A 25880-nucleotide genomic window follows, 5' to 3' on the forward strand; every position below is an offset into this window, starting at 1 on the left:
ACTACAATGTGCTTTATGGAGAATAGTACATCATTATCTCCACAAGACTTAGGAACGTACATAGGTCTAACGCATGTTGAATACTATATCTTCTTCATATTCAGGAAGTAATACGTGGACGACTTACCCAAACATTATATACCCGCGGTCCTTTAAATGTGCGCCCCTTCGGCGGGGCGAAATAACCTCGTATTAATGCAACATCTTCGCAAAAAACAAAGCAAACTCAATATTGCCATAATGTTGTTCTTTTGAACCACGAGTGTGAATAGTGTAGCTAACCGTAACAGTCAGTGTGCGACTTTATACAATGGCTCAGTACAACTTTAAAAAGATACAGGTTGTACCAACTTCTAAGGTAAGGTAAACATTTGTGATTGTGTGCTTAGCAGTATATAAATAACTAGTCCATAAGGCCCGTGGAGAAATCCACTTAGGCAGATGGGCAATGGAAAAATAGGTTGTTTTAGATGTTTCGCTTAAGGCAGCAGTGAAGATCCCAAAAAAATTAGGGAAATTTATTTTATTCTTTTATTGTATTATGTAGAGGTTTAAACGCTCATTAAAATAATGTATAGGATGATATGTTTTCGAGGAACGCAAAAGCAGATATAAGGGTTTAAAAATTGTGCTGACGTCAACAAAGGCCCGTGAAAACACAAAACATTTTTTTTTGAAATTTATATACCTGTTGCCTTCCTCGTATAGATCTTGAAACGCTGATCAAGAAAATGTATAGGATCATGTACTTTTGCCAAACGGTTGCAGAGATATTAGAGTTTGAAGGTTTTTTGATGACGTCCATCAACCCGTCCATTCCGACACGGATTTGGGGACCTAGGTTTGGGAAACTTACCCAAATTGGTCCCAGGTGGTCCCTAGTTACCCACGCGGTGAAAAATCATTAACGTCACCACCTCGTTTCCAAGTTATTTGGCCTCAAAGTTTTAAGTGCACTGTAATGGCTTCACTAATCTTAATTAACTTTCCTTTGACGTCAATACTATTTAAACGTTAAAGTTTACATGTATCTCAAAATGTTTCAAAAACATCAGCCAGTAGTAATACATCTGTTACAAGATATGTATTATGGTAATCACCAAGCGTAATCCGATCACCTTCTGGTGTGATGCAATTCCATACTTTCGAGCATGCTCATAATCTTCATTAGAGATGTCTTCCATGTACAGCTTGCTGTAGAATTCTTCCTCATAGGTAGCTCCATTTCTTCAAAACGATCCGACGAAGACATGTATTCATAAGGGTACACACCTTTACGTTGCATGAGTTTAAATGTATTATCTTCCTGATAAAAGGTTTTTTTCACTGTACATCGGTCAGATTGTTCAACAATTTATCCAGGCCAGACGGCATAAATCTAAAACTATCGATAAATTGTAGGGTGATTTTCTTGATCACCTGATCATCAAGAAAATTACCAATCTTGATCACCTCATCTTAATCTTGGTTTCCATCTGAATTAATAAATCCAGCAAGGGGTACGGGGACTTTTACGCTAAAGGTGATATATTTTTCTTTATTCTCAGCTATACATCCAATCTCTTGGGTGTTGAATTTTTTCCAAGTTCCCTAATGAACAAATGCACATCATAACCGTTCAGGCTGTGGAAGATGACTGGGATGTGATGGGAATTCTGTATTTCAGATTACAATTGTTGTTTGCCGCCGCCGCTATCGCGATCGTCACTATTAACCGTGATTGTTAACCGTGATAACATTAAGAATATTAAACAATAGATGTGTATAGCTAATCTTGTGTCTTTGTTTTTGTTTTTTTACATTTAAAAATTCTTTTGCATCTTGTATTTTTATTAGAAATTGGATTTTAGAAACAAGGTGACTCCAACTTAATTACTTGTTCTATGGGTGAAGTAGATAGTAGTTTACAGTCTGTCGGTCGGCGAAATAAAAATAATTTCGAGAATGTATAAATGGTTGGAACAACAACATAATAAAAAACAACAACGGAGAAGGACGTTACGACGAGCATATTTTTCTATGTATGTTTTGCTTGTATTAGCAAATGTTAAATTAGGGAATGTCCGATTTAATGAAAGTTTATGGAAGAATAAGAATGTATGACCGGAACAACAAAAAAATAATAATAAAAAAATAACAACAGAGGAGGGTGTTACGACAACCATTTTCTATGTATTTTTGCATAACGCACGCAGTTTATATTTTTTAGTTGCGAAGGAAAAATAATAATAACTTGTCTCACTAAAAAAATGTAACTAGTACTCAAGGTGAAAAGATAAAAATACTTGCATGTTAAAAAAATTGTTTTCAAAAGTTATGCAGCAAGATTTTTTGTGTCGTTTTGAAAGCTGTACAGCAAGAATTATTCTTAGTGCTGTTTTGAATGTTATACAGAATATACCTGCGTTGTTTTGAAAGATATACAGCAGGTTATACATAGGCTGTTTCGAAATTTATACAGCAAGTTATTATTTTCCCATTTAAAATATAAAACACAAAATTTATTTTAATAAAAAAGTAAGTGTTCTTTTAATGTTTTTTGCGCAGTCTTATAAGAAAATTAATATTTAAGTGCAAAAAAGTTTAACGGACTATAGTTTAGTTGACAATTTTTAAAGTCTTTCGCGACATTAAAATTATTTATTTATTTCATAACGGAGGAGGGTGTTACGACATGTGCATTTTACGTTGTTTTAATTATTTTTCTAATATCATTGAAAAAGATTTGATGATATTAATTATTTTTCCTAAATGATATGGACTAAGAAATTTAAGATTTTAGCAAGCAGCGTAATTTTAAACATATATTAATCATAACAAAGGAGGGTGTTACAACATTCTTAATCTTTTTTTTCACGAGATGGGATAAGAAAATGTCTGTTTGTTGATATTTTTATTATTTTTTTTATTGTGAAAGTTTTTTTTATCGTGAAAGAACAACTAAATAAGTTAGAGTCTAAACAAGAAAAAAGCTTACAACAACGAAAATATTTTTGAGTTAAAAAAAAACAAAAAACAATTATTCATATTTAATTGCGCTATTCTCTCATGACAGTAATTACGTAATTTTTATAATGTTTAAAGATGTATCATTGCGGAAGTCACGATGCATCGTTGAAAGTCGACCCCACGATGGATCGCGACCTTCATGATGCTAAAAAAATTTACTATCGTGACAGTATCGTAAATCGTGCACGGCGCGCATGATACGCGATCCACAATGTTAGGTGTCCTGATTCCAGTACTGTACATCATAATATGCAAATGTGCTGTATGTGCATAATCCACATGGAATATGCTTGTTCAACTTTTTTGTTTGTGTTTCTCTTGCATCATCCTTCATGGGAATCAAAAGGGAAGCGCAATCTGCATAAATGGCAAATGGTACCCTGAATTGCATCTGCCCATCGTTATATTGCAACCATTTTTCACTTTACTTTGGCATCGTATTTTTAACAGCCTCGTGATCTTTGCAGTAGTTAGTGTTTGTTTCTAGATTCTACGCAATTAAAGCCCTGCAAGCAATTTAGGCAGAAATGCATCGCTTTTTCATTTTTAGAATTCTTGCTGCCCAACAGCCTTGAGAGGCTTTTGATACACGTGTAGTGCGTCTTTTCATTGTCTGTAATCAACAGTAAAGTAATTTGTTTTTTGCGTTTTGCGTTGTAATCTGATCTTCGCAGAATATTGATGCTGCTTTTTCCAGATAGATATCAAACGTTAACCGCAAGATCGAGGTTGTATCTTTCAATTTTTATTATTTGATTGAAGGCTACCGGAAATTCTAGGCCTTCCCAGTTTTATTTATATTTATCAGCAAGATGTCGTAATTTAGTGACGCGCTGTGGGTGAGCATCGATTTCTTCAGGATGTAATGCTACAATGAAAGCCTATTTAAAACATTCTTCATCATCGTTTTTTGGGTTGATGACAGCCTTTTTTGCACTGATCCAAGATTGTACTTTAATATATGAGGACCTCTCATGAGCTGCAGTTTATGAAAATCAATATCCAGATGCATGATTCAATCAATGGTAAACCCGCCACCAGGTAACGTTGGATTTTCCACATGTATTTTGATTTGTGGAAACATATTATCCAGCAGCACATTTATGTCATTGCCTTGAAATACCTGTATGAGGTTGCTGTTAAATACCTTTTCAACCCTTGCGTATGGATTAATGTCTGTATATAGGTGGTGTAAATCTTCCTCTCCCTCTAGATCTTCTGCATCAGGCTGATGATCCACATAGACAACTTCACTTTAGCGGATCCCATATCTTCCACCTGTTCTACAATCACTTGTTCCACATATGGCCTTAACCCTTGTTATATATCTATTAACGTCAGCTTTTTTAATGCCGGGTATTTGAGAACTTCTAAAAGTCTTGTGTAGTGCATGTTTATGCTCTCGAGATGTAAGATCAACTGGTTCTTCATATAAGTCGTCCTGGACGTCTTTGACGTGGTCTTCCTGCGCTTCATATTCAATTTCATCATGTAGTGTTGGACTAATTCGTTTTTTTATTTCGTCCTTTATTTTGTTGTAATAATTAGTAACCGTATCTCGTACACTCTGCAGGTAAGAGCATTGGTGGTTGATGCTACTGGTGCTGATACAGCACTGTATATTGCGCTAATTGCATTTCTGGACCAACTCATTTTTTTGTTATATTTTTTAGAAAAATTTTTTTTTCAACCTTGACAGAAATTGAGACAACTTGCGCATGATAACGTCAGATTCTGTCGGTTTTATCAGATGTTGTCAGATTCTGTTGGATTTATCAGATTCTGTCGGATGCCGTTGGATTTGTTAGATTTTGCGCATGCGCAGATGGGGTGTCGGGGGATCTCTAGAGAAGCTGGCGGTTTTACGCTTGAACCCTAAAGCTATGCGGATCTCCATAGAAACAGGTGGTTTTCCGCTTTAATCCCAAAACTATGCGGGGTGTCTATATAGAAGCAGTGGGTTTACGCCTGAACCCCCAAACCATGTTCTGGGATATCTAAAGGTGTGCTGGGACAGTGGAAAAAACAGCAATGTCCCCAAACCTACAAATATATCTCTATCCCCACACAAGACTGTTGTCCAGCAGAGCTTGAACTCTGTCGCGAGTTGGACATGTGCCGAGACTCGCATAAGTCAGGGTCACGTGAGCCCAAAAGGACTCGCGTAAAAAGTTCAGAATGAAGCTTAAGTAATTAAATTTTTTAAAGGATATTTTATAAAGCATTTTTAGTTTTTTTAGGAATGAGAAAGAACCCGAAAGACTATGTAATTAATTTATAATATAAAGAAATATATATTTAATTTTTGTTGTAGAAAAAATAATAAAAATTTTTTTCTTGTTATTATAATGTTAAACAAATCTATTATTAATAGCCGGTTAAAAATAACACCTTATACACTTCTGTTTTTGTTGCAGCAAAGAATATCGTTGTTGTTGTTTGTTTTTCATTTTGTTGAACTATCCTTTTGCCTTTGTTCATAATTTTTTCTTGAACTGAGATACAAAACTAATGAGATTAATTTTAACAAATGTTCTATATAGTTGTTCCACTAAACTTATTTAGCTTAATTCTGTATTTCCATATGTGAAAAAACTTCATAGAGATTATATTATTTAAAATCATTTGTTTAACCATGAAGTAAAACAATAACAAAAATTAGATTTGCATAACTTATTTGTATGCAAGTCTTAGCGGTGTATTGATACAATAGCTAAATCAGCAATCAGATGAAAAAATCAACCTTTTTCTCACTCATATGATTTTCTATTTGACCCATATGCACTAGCTACGTTTCTATATAAGTTAATTCATTAGTTGAAAAGATGAAATTATTTTTTTGTTGTCTGACTTTAAGATTGAAGAAATTAATACCTCAGTTTACTGTCGTATCATGAAAAGATTATATATATAATTTACTATAAAAAATAAAACGATTTTGAAACTATTCTGAAACCATTTTAAAACTATTACAAAAAAACTCTAAAACAATTTGATACAATTGTCAAATATCAATTGTGATCGATTAGCTAAATGTGCATGACGCATTATTGAAGCGAATACAGGGTTCGAATTAGCAATTTGCAATTCGCGAATCAAAATGCCATTTTTGCGAATCACTTTGCAAAGAAAATGATAAAATTGCAAATGGAATATTTTTGTATCACATGGTTGTCTTTTTTGCAATATTAAAAATTAATCATTCTTTCTTTTTGTTGTGTTTTAATTTAATTCTCATGTTTTGCTTGATTATTTTATGCCATGAGAAGAAATAATAACTCTTTCTGTTAGCGCATTTCACTTGTACATATTAAATAAAGTTTCCACTAAAAATATGTGAGCAAGTTTCCTAACATTTGCTTCTGAAAAGCCGTTTTTAATATAAGAAATTGTTATTAAAACCTTATTTATCATGCCCAGCTCATAATAAATGATTTCGTAAATTATTTACATGTTATTTTATCATAAGGCCGTTGTTTAGACAAAATTATAAAGTCACAATGTTTTTAAAGTTTTCAGTTTCAATATCAGCAAATAGTTAAATTAATATTAATAACTTCTGATGAGTAAAGTTGCGTGCGTTTATGTTTTTAGTAATTCTTTTTGTACCTACGTACGGATTTTTCTTTGTTTTTTTTTCAGACAAGCACACACTTGCAATCAGCATCCCCTTCTGAACGATATCAATGACCAGCTGGTGTCGTATTGATTGAAATTTCTCTCGTTGCATCTTTTTTAAACAAACTTTGTTTTCCTTAAATTTTGTTTCCATCACATTGAAACAAAGAAAATAAGAAACAGCCTTTTAAGTCTCATGTTTGAAACAAACATTTGTTGTAAAAACAACTTTAATCAGTATACTGTGTTTAACTTGCGTTGTAATGTTCACAAAAACTGGTTAAGAACCTCTGAAACAATAATCACATTTTGAATATTTTCTGACAGCATGCTATAAAAATGAACTTATTTCATTTTTGCAACATTATTTCTGCTATCAGAGACAAGAATGTCAAAACTGAGAGAGTCGCTAGCTCAGACGCTCAGTTCTCGTGTTTGGGCTTCACGAGTTTATACGTCCCCCATATGAAATTCGGAATGATAACACAAGATATCAGTGATCACAGTATTTTATGTGAATAAACGTAAAAACCAGCCAACAATATATATAGTGTCTAAAATGTAAAACAGAAGTGTAAATAACAATAATATCAACATCAGTGTGGATAGTCCAATACCCCACTTGTCTCCAACATAAAAAATAATAACGCAGGAAAAAGTAAAGCTCACAGGTCACAAAAAATTACAAATTCTTGTCAAAAAACAAGTAGCTACTAATGAACAAGGTAATGGTAATTGTTCTATGGTGTTTCCAGGCCACATTAAGATGGTGGTTTACTTCGTTGCCTAAGTGCCCAAATTTTTGCGAAAGCAACTGTACTTTACTAATTCGAAACTCTGGAATAAACTTAATACAAACCAATTAAACTTGTAAAATGTAAACTTGTCTTTTCTTAAAAATCGCTGTGTATATATCTTGTTACAAAGCTTTAACATTGTTGTATTTTGTTCATAAATAAGAAAAAATGTCTCTAGAAGGTTTAAAGTTGCCTATTTCATTCTAAAATGACAAAAATAGTGTACTTATGAAGTTTTTTGTTGTTGTATTACATTTTAAATTGAGGAGAAAACATCCAAACAAAGCTTCAAAGTTGCCATATTTTTTTATAAACTGACAAAAATACGTCCCTATGAAGCCTTTAAGTATCCGTTTTTCATTCTAAAATGACGAGAAAACGATAGTCGTGAAAATCGTTGGCAAAGTTTGAACGGTGTTAGGTGAACATAGACCACTGGAAACATTTAATCAAGCTTAAAAACAAATTTATAAAAACGCCTAAAAAGTCATCACCCTCACCCCATTCTCCCTGATACAAAGCCGAAAGAAACCAATGCTATTCAGAAGAAACAGAAACCCTCATTCACCGAGTTAGTGCCATATTCAATTAATTCTGGCATGAGCGAAACATATCTGTAGAAATCATTGTTAAATGGCAATCTGAAGCCAATTCTGTGCTGGAAATTTTATTTACTTCACCAGCTTCAAATCCTGTTTTAAATAACATAATGTATATCGAAGCTCTGCTTAAGGTGGCAGTAACCGTTTAAAAACCGAAATTTCTTTTTTTACATTAGTAACAAAAGATTATTTGTAGACTATATATCCATATTTTTTTCTGTTATAACACACTGTCACGATTTTATAGCTAAAATACTATTATCTTTCACCAAAAATATAAGTCTACGCACTTGCAAAATTGTACAGAAAGAATTAACGTAATTATTAAAGAGAAACGTTAATAACAACAAAGATGGCGCATTATGTAGCAATTTAAGACGATCTTCATTATGCTACACCGACGAGCTTTAACTTTTAATAGCATTTTCGTTTTACTTTAAAATTTTCAGACAGGCTTTGTGAACCATGCCGCCATGATATGGTGTGTGGAAATTTTTTTATTCGGAATATTTTTCTTTTAACAGCGTTTGATGCAGCAGGGGATGTTTACAAAAAATCTTTTGAAAAAAACAAGAGGCTATTGTTCAAAAAATATGAATGAACAAAAGAACTCTACACACCGTTTTAACAGGGTTAACCCAAGGTTTATTTAAAAACAGAAGCTAATGAAAAAAAGCGAGATTGTAAAAAGTTGGAGCTCATAGAATTTTTTCTTGTTTATGATACCTTTTTAAATAGAAATCTCTGCTGACTCAACAAATTTGGTGTTAAAATAAAATCATTATGTATTAAGGCCTATATTTTTAGGAGATAGTAAAAAAAAATGGTATAAATAAAACACTGAGTAAATAATTCAGCTATTTGAACAGCTAAAAAAGGGTTACTGCCGCCTTAAGATCGCTAACAAACTACACAATTCGTCACCGTTCCCAAAGTAGAAAAGAGCGCCAGTTAACGCTGTGCTGGATTTATCGGGAAGCAGAATTGGAGCAAAAATATTTGGAAATTAAATTTGTATGGCAGTGTGGAAGAAAACATATGATGGAGAAATAATAAAAACATCAGCTCTCTCCCTAAAACACTTGCTGTATTGAAAATGTTGGAAGAAAAGGAAAACAATGTAATGAACAAGTAAAAAACAATCTAATGAACAAGTAAAAAACAATCTGTGATGTTTATGTATATTTTTAGTAATATTGTGTGATTAATTTGTTATCGTATTTCAGCATAAACTTTCTCTCTTTCTCCCTCCCACATGATATTTCACTCATAAGCACGAGCCCAGAATAAAAACGTAAATGTAAAAATACTCTCTTAAAATTTAGTGTTTTTAATAATACACACATTAAGGCAGAGTTACACTTACGCAATATTACAAAAATATTCAAGCAAAAATTTTTTTGCTGGTTTAACCTATTATCGTGAATAAATAAAAATAGTTACATAAAATCAAAGATCTGGGTGCTCATTTTGAGTATTTTAAATTCGATTTAAAAAATCTACTTAAATTCGAAAATCAATTGGTATGAACAACTGGTGCTTTAGTTATTTAATGCTGTTAATGTGTTGATGATAAATTTCATTTTTTATTTTGCTACCTTTAAGCAACAGGTGGCCACTGAAGGTATAACAAATAATCAAAAAGACATGTAACTATCTTCCCCCAATTTTCCCATTACCAAAATTGTATCAAGTTAAAAAAAATCTTCCATACATCGTTGTTACAGATAAACTTTATTAACTATAGCTGAAAAAATCATGATTTAAAAAACCATGCTCAAAAGGTATACCGTCTTATATTTAGCTAATTTTCACACATAATTAACTAAATATAAGGGGTCGTCTACAAATTTCGTATGATATTTTATACGAATATATACGAATTTAATTGCTTTTAATTCGTATAAAAATCGTATACAATTCGTATAGTGTTAAATAGTTATACGATTTTTAAAAAATCTAATACGAATTTTATACGATTTTCATGCGAATTGTCATACGAATTATATTCTCTTTTATACGATTTTCATGCGAATTGTCATACGAATTATATTCTCTTTTTTACGATTTTCATACGAATTGTCATACGAATTATATTCTCTTTCATACGAATTGTCATTCGAATTATATTCTTTTATACGAATTTTCATACGAATTATATTTCGTTTTTAAACTTTTAAAATGCGATCTAAAAAAACATTTCTATCACCGTGTTTCGTTTTTCAACTTTTGAAAATGCGATCTAAAAAAACATTTCTATCACCGTGTTTCGTTTTTCAACTTTTGAAAATGCGATCTAAAAAAACATTTCTATCGCCGTTTTTCGTTTTTAAACTTTTTAAAATCCGATCTAAAAAAACATTTCTATCACCGTTTTTCGTTTTTCAACTTTTAACATGCGATCTAAAAAAACATTTCTATCGCCGTTTTTCGTTTTTCAACTTTTGAAAATGCGATCTAAAAAAACATTTCTATCGCCGCTTTTCGTTTTTAAACTTTTAAAATGCGATCTAAAAAACATTTCTATCGCCGCTTTTCGTTTTTCAACTTTTGAAAATGCGATCTAAAAAAACATTTCTATCGCCGTTTTTCGTTTTTAAACATTTAGAATGCGATCTAAAAAACATTTCTATCGCCGTTTTTCGTTTTTTAACTTTTGAAAATGCGATCTAAAAAATATTTCTATCGCCGTTTTTCGTTTTTTAACTTTTAACATGCGATCTAAAAAAATATTTCTATCGCCGTTTTTCGTTTTTAAAGCTTTAAAATGCGATCTAAAAAACATTTCTATCGCCGTTTTTCGTTTTTTAACTTTTAACATGCGATCTAAAAAACATTTTTATCTCCGTTATTCGTTTTTCAACTTTTAACATGCGATCTAAAAAGACATTTCTATCGCCGTTTTTCGTTTTTCAACTTTTGAAAATGCGATCTAAAAAAACATTTCTATCGCCGTTTCTCGTTTTTAAACTTTTAAAATGCGATCTAAAAAATATTTTATTTTGAAACTCATATACGAATTTAATACAATGTCAAACGATTTTCTTTTTTTTTAAACCATACGCATCTAATTAAAATCTCATACGAATTTTTTGTTAATCTCGTACGAATTTAACTCATACGAATTTAATTTAAAACTCATACGAATTTTTTTAAACTCATACGAATTTAATTTAAAACTCATACGAATTTAATTTAAAACTCATACGAATTTAATTTAAAACTCATACGAATTTTATACGAATTTAGAAAAATTTCATACGAATTTAATTACTGTATGGCAAAAGAAAATTCGTATAGCATATACGAATTTTTTTGATACAAATTGCTACGAATTTTGTAGATGACCCCTAAGTTGGTGAAATAAATACAGAAAAAACTTAAGATGAGGGTATACCCTTTAAGCATGGTTTTTTAAATCACAATTTTTTCAGCGATAGTCAAATTTTATTCATTCATACATCATCAAAATGATTTTTAAATACCTATCAAATAGTATAAAAATAATTTTAAACTTTTTAACTTGTAAAAAGTACAGAGACATTTTTGAAACACAATCCGCCTTCAAAAAGGTGACTTCATTTACAAAACTACTTCGCTTCTAAATCTCATTTGATGTTCTTTAGAATCGTGATAGATGTATGTAAAAACGATTTTTTAATTATTTTCCACAAAGTCCCCGTTTTTGATTTATTTTACTTTTTCTAAAAAAGCCATTTTTTAACTTAAACTTTCGTCTTTAAGATGTAATAATTTTTTGACGATAAAAAAACCTTTTAGATAAACATGTTGGCTTCAGCACAGTAGCACTCTCCCTTGTAGAGTTTCTGTAGTTTTGTAAAAGAGATTTGAAATGTAATAGATGGTATAATAAAAAACACTACGAAAAACTATTTTAAAGATTTTTTAAAATATTATACCTTTCAAACATACTCATGATAGTGTTACTTTCACAATTCCCGGGCAATGAACATTCATAAGGTTGTCCTTTTATTATTCATCAACACGTTACTGAGTATACCATAGAAATCAAATTTTTTCAAAACCGAATGTCGACTTTTTTATATTCCCAAACTTTTCTCTGGCATGTTAATGAGAAAAAATATGTACTGTTTAGATTTAACGGAATTCTTTTTGCTGACAACGCAAAAAAGAGGAAAGAACAGCAAGAAATTTGCTTGCTACACTATTGTCTAAAATTATTATTTACAAAGCCACTTTATTCACGGATAATAACCAGGCAGCAAAATATATAGGACTTTGTGAAACAATGTTTAAAAAGAGACTCGCTAAATCATAAACAAAAAGCACCAAAATAGTACATCTCTTTCTACAGAGTTTTGGAACAAGAAAGAACATGGAAAGAATCCCTGTGTAACTTGGCAGATCATAAAGAAAGTACAGGAATACAAACCAGAAAGAAAAACATGTCCCTTGTGCCTAAACGAAAAGTTTGAAATTGCAACATACACAGGGTCGAACTTATTAAACAAACGAAGCGAAATCGTGGCCCAATGTCGTGACAAGAAAAAGTTTTCAATTTCGTCTTTTGACAGTAAAGATTGACTTCATATTACACTCTATTGTATGTAACGAATTAGTTTGCTGAGGATTGTTGTGGCAGCATAAAACTTTGAGCACAAACAAATATTCAGTTGTTTTCTTTATACCTGAATATATTTTTCCTATACTGCAATGTATTGAGCACTGTGATTTCTTTATGAAAGAGAACTTGTAAAAAAACGTGTATATATATGCTGCTGTTATTTGTTTCTTTCAGGATTTTATTGATATTGTACTTTCGAAAACACAACGCAAAACACCAACAGTTGTTCACAAGTAAGAATTTTGTATATATATGCAGCTGTGGTTAAAACATATGTGGATACATATATTCCACATTTGTTACTGGGTGTTTCCATGTCAACAAATATTTAATGATGTGTGATACACAAATTTTAATTCTCTGTTTTTTAGGCATGATATTCTTTATAGTCATAAGCAATGGCACAACACTTTTCCCTATACAGTTTTCTGTTGTTGGCATTTGTCACACATTTTTACCAGCCTAAGACTTTGTTGCCATTAGCCGATTTTAGATTGCGGCGTTGTATAAAGATATGGGATAGCGTTTTTATTTTTATTCACCATGTGTTGTCTATCTATCTGATTGCAAAATTGATAATAAATATTGATAGCCTTTAAGACAATATATATTTTAAATAAAACAGGTAAAATAACATTTCGGCATGTTTTGACATGACGAAAACTCATTTCAAATAAACATTTTTAGAAAACAATCATAGTGTGCATACTAGATAAAAGCTGTCTAATGGAAACAACACAGACTGTATTAAAACGACACCAGAAACTGTAGCCATTACACAAAAATATACTATTGCTTTTTGAGATGCGATGTTCCACTAAATCATCTAATGGAAAAGAACCTAATGTCAATTTTATTTTTATTTGGTGGTGTAAAATATTTGTTTTAATCTTACATCTTCAATATAAATACTAAAATAATAATTTTAGATATCTAAAATCAGCAGTACCTTTCATTTGCTTACATGTATGACAAAACACAATGCAATATAATGAAATCTTTGTTTTAATTTATTTTTCAACTCTTCCTCTGTCTTAAGTAAGAAGCCATATTCATTATAACATTTATAACATAAAGGACACATATATTTAAGATATCAAATATTTTATCGCGAAGCTTTTCATAAAGAGCTAAATCAACAGGCCATATTCTTCTCTTGTGAGATTAATAAGAAACGCTTTTGTGATGAGAAGTATAATTAATTCCAAAATTCTCGGTAGATTCTTCCAATGGTCTTACACTTCATATCTAAAGTAATAAGTTAATATATTGGTAAGTAATTTGTCTTTTTTTCAGGAAATACAAAATCAGCCGCATACGTGCTTTCTACTTACGGAAAATCAAGTACACACAACAGAATTACCACGACAAGCTTACTATTATTTTAACAGATTTTCCAAGAATGGAGGTGATGTTTTTTACAAAGTCCGAAAAGCAATTGCAGCTGTCATTTACAAACAATATTAATAATATATTGTATTTCTTTATGTTTTAGGATATCCATCCATTTTATGCTGATTTGATGAACGTACTGTATGATAAAGACCATTATAAACTTGCCCTGGGCCAAGTTAATACTGCTAGACATTTAATTGACAAGTACGTACTGCCTTTATATTACCACTTAAACAGCAAGGAAAGTGAAAGAAACCATAAATAGTATAGACAGAAATACTCATATCAATAGTATTTCCTATCAACTTTCAGAAATATGGTTACCGGACCGAAAGTGAATATTTTAGAAAAAGTGCTAAATGATTCCAGACAAACGTAACAAAAAGCAAACTTTTAGAGAAAAAAAACACAAGAAAAGGACAGATTTAAATCAACCTATTGCTTCCATATAGGTCCGTTAGAGGTTAATTACTTAAATTATTGTAATCTCATTGGTTGATTTCGATCCTCTAATTAACTCCCCAACTAATAAATAGCCAAATATGATTGCGATCAATGGCCCGTCAATGACAGCTGTAGCTGTCAGAACGTAGCCTAGAATAAACTCGCAATTTTACGACATGTTAATATCTATATTATTCAATATGTAGTACCTGTTACGTTTTAGGTATTGTAAGAATGTTATGCCTAAAAAAATTCGTTTCAGTTAAATAAAACTGAAGTAACAAGTTTCATATGCCAGATGGAATCGGAACCCAAAGTGTTTGATAACAGAAAGTATCGTACCTGTACCATGTCAGCCATAAACCTAGCTACTGAACATGTGATTTTTGCATACTTTTCTAGTAATTGTTTTTTTTAACGTTATTTTTACGATAGTCCAAAATACATTTAGCTCAACATAGATATGTTTCATTTGTAGTGTGAGCAAAGATTACACACGCTTGATGAAATACGGAGACTCACTCTACAGATGTAAGCAACTAAAAAGAGCTGCTTTGGGAAGAATGTGTACCATTATGAAGAGGCAAAATCAAAGTTTACAATATTTGGAACAAGTGAGGCAACACTTGTCTCGCTTGCCTTCTATTGATCCTAATACACGAACTTTGCTACTTACTGGATTTCCTAATGTTGGAAAATCTAGTTTTATGAATAAAGTTACCAGAGCCGATGTCGAAGTACAGCCATACGCTTTTACAACTAAATCATTATTTGTTGGACACATGGATTATCAGTACCTAAGATGGCAGGTAAGTAATAATAATGCATATTAAAAATCTATCTAGATCGAAAGTAAAAATAATTCTTATTATTCATATTTTTTCTGCACTTATTAATGCGCAGTTTCATGCGCTCTTTCTGATTCTAAATAACTGGGGTTAAGATTTCGACTAAGGTACCAAGTGAAATTCTTGTCGTTAAAGCAATGGCTACCGTATTAGTTGTTGTGTTTCCTCGTAACGTTTTACAAAAAAAGACCTTTACATTTTTAGTACCTTCCCATTTACCTATTTTACTTTCGCAAAGTCTGTTCTCACCTAGAATTCGTTTGTTCTTTTCTAAAATTACGCATCCCAAATTACGCTATTCTTTTCATAGGTACATCTCTGTAAGAATTATCTGAGCCCTAAAACTAAGTACTGTAAATAACGGCACTGTTAATGTTGTAAATATTAAGGAGAGTTCCTGTACAGTTGTAAGTAGTGTTGTAAGTAGTGAAATACTATAGTCTGCTTCAAAAATTTTGTGTTTTCAAAAAATTAAGTTTACATCTCGAATTCGTTCCTGCCAACATAACTGGCTGCATTATGACATAAAGAAAGATTGTATTTTGTTTTATTGCATTAAGAATGTATTAATAAATAAGTTATTTTCAACAATTACCAAAATAATAATAAAAAATATTATCACCAAAACAGTAAATGCCGCAATATACTGATGTGTCAAAAGAAGCAATTATCTTTTTGCATACGATGGATCAATGAATACCTTTGTCCAGTGGAAGACTTTTTTGGCCACTACGAGTTAACAGATATTCATTAGAGAATTCAAGCTGCCAATCTAAAACCTAAGAGGTCAAACTTACGATGACGCTAGTAATATGATGGGAAAGAAAAGTGCAGTAGCGCAGCAAATTTTAAACGAACAGCCAAAGGCGCTAATAACTTATTGTCATCATGCATATAAGCAATGCCGAATTCTTAGCATGGAAATCGGCATTAAAATCTGTGGTGTATCATCCATCTGAAGCATGTGAGAGTTTTCGGAGTGGATGATTTACTGAGGGTCATTGTACTCAGATTTTGGCATATTTTTTGTAATTGTTAGGGTTGTTTATGAAAAAGAAAGAAATATTTAATCATTTCATTGATTGATAACTTTCTAAAATCAGTGTTTAGTGAGTGCGGTTTCAGCCAATCTAAAGCATCTAAATTTAAAAGAAAAAATTATATTGCTTCAGACCGAACCCATTTGTCACTAAAATATGGCCCCTCAACTTTTACGTACATGTTGATGGTCCTGGTCTAGAGACACCCACAGTGTTGTTTACTGCAGACATAATTTTTTGAATCTAGAAACATAAATATGATCCTGAAATTCACCAAAAACAATAAATTTGAAAAAAATACTTTTCAGCATAGTGTGTGCATAAATGTTTTGATTCGACATGTAATATTATTTGATCATAGCGCGCTTGGGATTTGCAACTTGTTGTAATAATCATAATTTTCAAACCCAAAACATAATTCAGTCCATCCTTGTAGTAGGTTGATGAAATTTACTTTTCAGGTTGTTGACACACCAGGAATTCTTGATCATTCGTTAGAAGAAAGAAATACAATTGAAATGCAGGTTAGTCTGATTCATTCATGCATAATATAACTTGCAGTCAAGTGATAAGTAAACACTTTAAGAACTAGAATTTAAAAAAACATTACTAAGCATTTCGCAAGTTGAAAGCAAAATAAATATTAGCAGACTTCGTCCTCAGCTCTCCTTATTTCTGATAACGAAAGTCAGTTGCTAACATTTTACATTGGGCAATACATTTGGGTATATACATTCCACCAGAATCTGAAATGTGGCAGCGTGAGTTTCACTAGTTCAACCGGAAAGATAATGAAAATCAGATCATAAAACATTATTATGGAAATTTTTGTCACATTTCTTAATAAAACAACTTGCTTACCTTCCGTAAGCTGTTTTATTGTAGCACGGATATTACATTTCTTTTCACTAAGAAGGAAGATTTAAAAAAACTCCCAACTTGCATAATGAGAGAAATCTTTTAATAACACTTTCAATTTTTAACACTCCAGCTTTAGGTCAGATGGTTATCTAGGTACAAAGCCATGCCATGGATCAGGGCTTTAATTTTTTTGTCTCCGCATGGACAAACCAAAGTTTAAACCAAAATTGAAAATTAGTACTTCTAAATTGCCGAAAAATGCATTGAAATTCAATAAAGTGAGTACAATAGATTGATGTTAAGGGGCAGAGGAAACATTGTTATTTTATAAGTTTAAATCTGGAAATCCCTTTTTTTAAAAAAAATCAGTCCATGTGTGTTTGACAGTATATTATCATAACGCAGAAATTATTAGATTGATGATTGTCTTTCTGGATATATTAAAAAAAATACAATTGCTAATTATACATTATAATCGTAGTAGCCATAAATTTATTTACAATACTATTTCCAAAAAACAGGTTTTAGAGGTGAGCTACAAAAAAAAAAAAAATTAACAGATAATTAGGACATAATTCAAATTTTAGACACAACAGGTACACACGAAACTTAGTTTCAATGTAACCCCTTTAATTTATACAGGCATAAAATAAGACAAAGTGTCAAGAAGTAATCAAGGAATGGCCATATGTTAATGCTGTGAAAGGGATCTCTTAACAAAATTAAGAGATAATAAAGATATATTGCATATCAATGCTTTTTGTAACTTATTTGTTCTGTTATGAAGTCCTTTAAAACCCCATGTGCTTATTTATTGGATTCTTGTAGCCATCATCTTCAGAGACAATCTTACAAATTTAGATGGTTTTTACATGTAGAATTTTATGCTTTCCATATAATAAAAGATGCATACTTCTTGATATTTCCACAATACCTCTTGCTTTTTAAAGGTACTGTCCGATTAAAAAACAATATCTTTTCTTTTGTTTTATTAAGTATCAAAAATAACAGAGATTGCACTCTTAAACAACAAAGATTTATCCAATACTTAGCACCATCGTTTGTTTGTTTTGATCTTGCTGCACTCGCCTACCATCTTCACGAACTTTCGATCGCGGCAAAAGGACTGGGTCAATTCATTATTCAGCATATTTTTGCTTGTGACGTAGTTACCTGGCTTCTTATTAGGCGAACCCCCACCCCCCTGACTTGCGCATCGAACGACTAAATGTTTATTTATAATTTTTTTCCTTTGTTTTAAAAAGTTCTTCATGAAGATAGAAATGAATGAAAATAATTCGCAGATCAGGAATATTTGAGTAGGTGTGCCATGATTCGCACGTGCAAAGAATGTTCACCTGCGATACGGGCTCCGAGGTTATTTTTATTGCGCATTCATTTTGCGGTAGAAAAGTGGGGGGCGTTTTAAATCGTGAACCCCAAACACGATGATCGAGCGTCTACTGGTATAGCGAGTCTCTCAATCTTAACTTCCTTTTCTACATGTCCGATATAGTATGCATGACTATACTGTCATTTTTATATTTATTGTTTATTTTTCAGGTCATCACAAGCAAATAGGCAAAAATATGCTTTGTTTTTAAATTAAAAAAAACTTTATCCACGTGGCTTAATAAAACTTAAAAATTCATTTAGAAAGTTCAGCTATACTTTAACAAAATTTTTACAGAAAAAAAAATATACCGCCCGTGGGTTTCGTTTTTACAGGAATATAGAAAATATCCATTAAATTCGAACCTGCTATGGTTTCCAATTATTTTGTCAAATGAAGAAATTATCTACAATTAAATCCATGATAAAATGTCTATTCCGCCTGTAAGTGCAGTTTTGCGGACTTGCTTCATCCGTGCTCCGTCGGCGTTCACCTCCGCATTAGTTAAGAACCGCATGGCTGGATTTCTTGTGTAAGACCTGGTTACCAACGACGAAGGGGCCAGGCAAAAGAGATTTTTGTCTACGTAGTTCTTTTAACTAAGTCAGGCGTCGGTGAATTAGCTAGGATGGTCAGGTTGGCTATGAATAGGCTTGCTCGTGGATTAAAAGGACCAGGACTATTCAATAACTTCTGAGATCTAAAAGTGTCCGACCAGGATGGGAATCTATCGGACGTTTTGTCTGACGAGTCTCCAAAAATTATTTCGAGGGCTGCCATCGCACGCTACAAAATGGATTTTATAGGTTGACTTTGAAAACTCAATATTTATTTTTCAGGCGTGCGATTAATCACACGCCTGAAACGATTTAGGCGTGTGTCAAGGCGTGCGCGTGCGATCGCACGCTTTTCCTGAAAAAGACTGGATTCTATTAAATATTTTCAATTACATGGAATAAATTTTCTACTCCTTCATGAGTAATTCTTAGATGCGAGTGTGATTGAGTAATATTGTAATAGAAAAATCCACGGGTTCGCCCGTCGCAGCTAAGCTACCATTTTGCGTGACAGACAGACGGACGGACGGACAGACAGACGTATACGGGTTTTATAATATAGACTAGTCGTTAGCCCATGAAAAAATCCACTGGTTCGTCCGTCCTTGTTATACCGCATGTTGCGTGCGTCTTCCTACTTGCGCAGCTAAGCTACCATTTTGCGTGACAGACAGACGGACAGACGTATACAAGTATTATAATATAGAAGCAGGGAAACCCGGCGTCGAACCGCCGGGTTAAGCCACTGTTGTTGAACGCCTTGAGGAGCGCTTAATAAGAACCGCACACTGTGCAACCCTGTGAGGTGGAGCGCTTAAATACGGTTATGCAGTATGTTCTAAATCAAGTGGAGCGCATACACCATTGTAGTGTTGCGACTGTAACATACTTTTCAAAAAATAACTTTCCAGCAACAAAAGCTGAAGTTTACAAACCGTTGTTACTCCGTCATAACCAAAAAAATCAGGCAATATTATTTTATTTTGCGGAATAATCTTCCGTGAAAGTTCAAAACTTAATCATAATACCGGCCCGAGAACGCATAATACCCTATCCAGCTAAAAAAACTCCATAATTGGAGCGCTTTAGTACAGGTATGCAGAATATATATTGAAAATATAACTCTACTGCAACTTTAGCCAAATGAAAACACAATTCACAACCATTTGTTACCCCCTCATAGGAAAAACAATTGGTCAATTTTATTTTGCGAAATAAGTTTCAGTAAAGGTTAACAAATTAATTGTGACACTGGACCGAGCGCTTAGTACAGGTAAACCATGCGGCACATGCGTTTAGGCTTAAGACCCTATTCAAAAAAACCATCGCAGCTTTGGTTTACAAAACATAGGATATATACACTCTGTTGAAACACCTGTGTCGCACATGAGTATAGGCGTAACACCATTTTTTAAAATAATTTATTGCGACTTCGACGTTTAAAAAAAATCAGGAAACCGCCTGTCGTTATCAAGTTGAATTAAAAATATATATACTCAGCAATTTTATTTTTCAGCATAAGCTTTCATAGCAGTAATAAAATTGGTAGCGGCCTAACTGCATTTAGCATAAGAATTAAGAATTGCAGCCAAACTGCTTATAGCTACTTTCACTTTAAGGAGCTAGCTAGGTAGACCCAACTTCAACATAAAGATAAATAACAGTATACAAAACTGAAAAAAACTTTAAAAGAATAGGAATAAAAATAAAGACAGCAATAGCTAGCTGCCTCAAAATCTACGTTTTTATAACACTTAAAATTGTTTTGTTTAAGATTTATACATGGCTAGAAAGCATCATGTTATACTCAACATGTGAAAACACACAGAAACTAAATAATCCTATAGGATACAAAGTACTCAGAAGAAAAAAGGATCAAAAGGAGACATACAAGTTTCAAACCATCACTTACAAACCAAAATGACCTTTGTAGGGGTAGCATGTTTCCTCCGTCGGCATGTTGAGGCCGCAAAGCATTTGTCATTAGTGAAAATCCAGCCCAGTGATTGGTCTATTGCGCGTGAGCGGTCCAAGGCCGGTAAAAATAACGGGGTCTGCTGGGATGCAAAATAAAGCTGCAAGGCCGCTGGTATTTAGGACGACGCTACTTAGGACGCCATGTTCCGCGCAGAGACAAACAGACGGAATACGGCTATTATTATAGAGACTAGTCGTTAGCCCCCGGAAAATCCGCGGGTTCGCCCGTCCTTCTTATACCGCATTGCGTGCGTCTCGCTACTTGCGCAGCTAAGCTACCATTTTGCGTGACAGGACGTTTATATTTACCCGTCGCAACAAAGTGGATAAAAATATATCGCATTTGATATTTGTGCGCATTTTAAAAATTTCGTGTTTCCGTTACAGGACGCGGCTTTCGTGGACACAGACAAAATACAGCTATTATTAAAGAGATTTTTCAGATAAAAAATGTAATACGGAACATGAAGAATTCCGAGCGGTGGTTTTATTGAAGAGTACACTGTGGACATCTTTGGTGGCACTCCATGACAGAGAGATTTCGAACGACCACCTAGTTACCAGCCCCTACTCACCTCCTTACAAGCCCCCACTCACCTTAACATCCTTTTCTTTCCTCAGTTCAGATATTTCTCTGACTTTTGGTTTTTCCTTATACGGAAGATTTTTTTTTTGGATCCTTGGGCAGCGAAAAAAAATTTTTGTCCTGTTTTTTTCGACTGTTGTTAGTGCAATTCACAACAGCGCACCACGACATTATTCTGCCTCTCAACCTTACTGAATGTGCGATCTGAGTCTAGTCTCTCTGTGGCGGAACATCTAGTAAAGAGGAAACTAATTTTTAATTATTGATTGGTTGGCTTTAGAGTAGCTGGAAACAACTATGCAACCCTAAGGCTAAAGTCATATTGAACTTTAAGTTTTATTAGCAAATGCTTCGTGCTCAGGTTCGTACAGAATTAGCACAGCGTGTGTTTACCTTAAGCATAATTATTTAATTCTTTTATAGAAATTAGTTACAAAAAAGAATTTTTGTCAAAATTTTAGTTGATTTTTAATCGGACAGTACCTTTAATGGTACAGACATAACTAATCTATATTAACGGTCCATTATTGTATCTATGACAAAAAAAAACATATAGTATATACATTTCATGACCGCGATGGAAGAATATAAAATTTCGCTAAATACTTTTGCACATGTAATGTTATTATTCTCCTTATTCTTACAAAGGAACTGGAGAATGAATTTATTTATAAAAAATGTGAAATGTACAAACAAACTATACCCCAAATGCAACGCATGGAGTTTATCAAGCCTTAAGAGAGTTGTATTAAGAAAATGTTCTGAAACAAGTCCAAGGTAGCGCTAGCTAGCTAAGGCTGAAACGTTTTGAGACTTCAATAGCCAGCGACTTGACAAAAAAATATGACCATAAAATTACTGTGAATGATAAAAAAACAAAACTTAAATCAACAGTAGCAAGTTTACTACCTTGCAGCTTCTTTTTAAACAATGATCTACCGTCTTTTAGTATAAATTGCATCGCAAAAACTCATTCGCATGTTCCAAGATTTATGTTCGAAATTTTGTATGTCTTAGGCGATCACAGCTCTCGCTCATCTTCGTGCTGCCATACTATATGTAATGGATATCAGCGAACAGTGCAATAAATCGTTGGAAGAACAAATTGCACTATTTAATAGCATAAAACCGTTATTTACCAACAAGCCCATACTTATTTGTTTGAACAAAATTGATGTACTCACGATAGACGACCTATCTGAAGAGAAGAAAGAATTATTCAAACCCTTGGAAGAGGAAGGTTTGTAATAAGTATTTGATGTTTTTCATGTCCTGGTACTTAATTAATATTTTTAAACTTTCGGATTATATACACATCCCAGTACAAGCTTGTACAAGTCGTATCACGGCTTATCAGCTAGGCTAGTGTGGGGTTTGAAACCTATACTTGCGGATTAGAAATTTCGCGATTGATGGGTAATAACACTACAATATGTAAGTTACGATGAGAGAATGCAGACCTAATATCGTAAACGTATATCTCACATGTTGCATAAACTCTCATTTCCAGTAGAAATTATTATTCCGCCATTCCAAAATGGTCACACTTTTTTAAATCTTGTTTGACGGTATGTTGAGGTGAGGTAACTTTGTTATCGATTAATGGAAACACACCTATGTGATCGCTAACCATAACCATGGGCGTGTCGACGTTACACCGATATATGTAGTGTTGTAGATATGACACTTGTGTTCATATATAATACCAGTGATCAGCTCTTCCTGGATTTGATCTTGGTATTTAAGGAAATAAAGTGAGCAAATGTGCCCTAAAAACTTGCCTTGTTTAGCAGGATTAATGGTATGAGCTGTTTTTAGGGATTTATGAATGTTACAGATCAAATCTAACATGTAGAAGCGGCCCCTGGTTTTATTTTTAAAGAGGTTTATCATCAAAGAAAGCCCTGTGAAAATATGAATAAAAATCAGATAATTTTTTAATACTCGCTGCATTTTTTAGATTTCGTTAAGTTATTCAATTACATTCTTTGTAATAATTTTTAGCAATTTAAATAATAATGAAAAACCCCTGCAGGCTAAAAGATTTCAGATTTTTTTTCCCGTGTAATTTTTTAATAATAGAAAAGAAAAAGTGACCGAAAATGTTGTTAGCAACCAGCAAGAAAGTTCTGTTGACAGTACTGCAGACCCAGCAAGTTCTGTTGAAACTGCAGAAAGGATTGCAGAAAATGCTGCTGGTGCAGATGTTGAAAGGAACATTTTTGACATGTTTTAACTGACTGTGACATTGTATAAATATGTTTCTTAAAAATAGACAAAAGTTTAGAACATAACAACGTGTTACTGTTAGTGGGCAAAGCAAGGGTCATAAGTTTAAGATGCCCAAAGCGGTAAAAAAACGCAAGCCGGTCAGACTTTAGAATCAGATGCTTGTAAAAAATTAACCTGTGAATATTATTACTTTAAAACAATGCTGCACTACACTTAAATTCATAAGAAAGAAATGAAGACGTTTTGGCATATCATTTTATTAAATATGATTGCGTGTGGTGTAGCGATTTTTTGGAAATGTTTTATTATACCTGCACTATGAATAAAATCGTTATGAAGTTTAAGATATCTAAGATTTGACCATAAAGTTGGATCCTACAAGTTTAAAAACAAAAAAAGCAATGGAAGTAGACGAAAGGAGAAAAAGGTTATGACTACATTCATCGGTTTAGAATTAACAAAACAGACTAAATCCAAAATGCAATTCCGTGGTATTTATATTTAGACTAGCCGAGGACCCGGAGTCAAAACGCCTGGTTAAGCCACACGCATTGAATGCCTGGAAGACCGATTAATAAGAACTGTAAAATGTGCCACACATTAAATGGAATATTTAGTATAGTATGTCATAAATCAAGTGAGGCGCAGAACATTATGGTGTTGCCAATGTAATATAATTTTAAAAAAGTAGGTGCACAACATTATGGTATTCCGGTGTAATATATTTTTCAAAAAATAACTTTCCACAACTTTAGCTTTAAAAAAACACAATTTACAACTCGTTGCTACCCTGTCATAGAGCAAAAACAGTCTGCCAACCTTTATTATTTTTCAGATAACCTTCCTGCTAAAAGTTCAAAAATAAATATCACTGCGGACTGAGTGATTAGTACAGGCAAACAATGTCGCATAGGTATAATACCATTTTTTAAAAAAAACTTTGTAACTTCCGTAAACAGAAAAACAGGAAACAGCCATCAATAACATTGGACTGAGCGCTTAGTACAGGTAAACTGTGTCGTCGATGCGTTTAGGCGTAATACCCTTTTCAAAAAAACTTTGATGTAACTTTAGTTACATAATAACACAAGAAACACACTGTTAACACTTCGCTAATACAGGTAAACCGTGTTGCATATCCATATAGGGGTCAAACCCCTCAAAAAACCTATCACAGCCTCAATTTAAACAAAACAACAGGAAATAATCTGTTTCTAACAATGGACTGTGCGCGTAGTACAAGTAAACGGTATTGCACATGTGTTTAGACGCAATGCCCTTATCCAAATAAAAAATTTATTGCAACTTCGCCCTCTAGCTAAAAAAATCCTCCAGAAATTTTATTTTGTTAAGTAAGTTTTTATAACAGTAATAAAAGTTGTTGTTACCTAAACTGCATTTAGTATAAGAAATATTGATTAAAATTTTTGTTGTAGCTAGTTAGCAAACCAAACTGCATTTGGCTACTTTTACTTTTCACCCAGGTAGCTAAAGAGCTAGCTAGCCACACAACCCCAACATAAAAATAAATAATAACGTACCAAACTTTAAAAAAATAAGAATAACTAAGGCTATGTACAGCTTAAGCAGGATGCGGCCTTAAAATCTACGTTTGTAGCTAGCTAAAATCTTAAAAGTAATTTGTTTCACATTTACACATGGCTAGAAAACGTGATGATATTTTCATCTTAATATGTAAAAACATAGACACAATAAAGAGAATATCTTAAACGTTCATAGAACTGAAATTTAGGCAGTTAAATAATTATACTAACCCAACCAAATATTTCTCTTCGCTTCAAAAAACTTCGATTTGCTTGAACTCGGTCCCTCGAAAGGAACGACTCGTATCTTAACCCCTAGAGCTCCGTTTAGTTGAACAAAATCCGCCTCGTTAAAAACATCTGGAAACGAA

The 25880-nt window shown here is 32.8% G+C and overlaps 1 protein-coding gene across 1 annotated transcript in view; it reads left to right on the top strand.

Annotated features, from left to right (window-relative positions):
* Positions 1–200: 200 nt before the first annotated feature.
* LOC130621142 (GTP-binding protein 4-like) overlaps positions 201–25880 on the top strand; it is a 31897-nt gene continuing 6217 nt past the window's right edge. Inside the window, exons 1-7 of the mRNA XM_057436453.1 lie at positions 201–358; positions 12807–12865; positions 13929–14040; positions 14128–14231; positions 14950–15280; positions 16821–16883; positions 22751–22973. Coding sequence (XP_057292436.1) covers positions 311–358; positions 12807–12865; positions 13929–14040; positions 14128–14231; positions 14950–15280; positions 16821–16883; positions 22751–22973 — 940 coding nt within the window. The 5' untranslated portion in view covers positions 201–310. The remainder of the gene's footprint in view (positions 359–12806; positions 12866–13928; positions 14041–14127; positions 14232–14949; positions 15281–16820; positions 16884–22750; positions 22974–25880) is intronic.

This window comes from Hydractinia symbiolongicarpus, chromosome 12 (genome assembly GCF_029227915.1).
Source record: "Hydractinia symbiolongicarpus strain clone_291-10 chromosome 12, HSymV2.1, whole genome shotgun sequence".
Classification (NCBI taxonomy): Eukaryota; Metazoa; Cnidaria; class Hydrozoa; order Anthoathecata; family Hydractiniidae; genus Hydractinia; species Hydractinia symbiolongicarpus.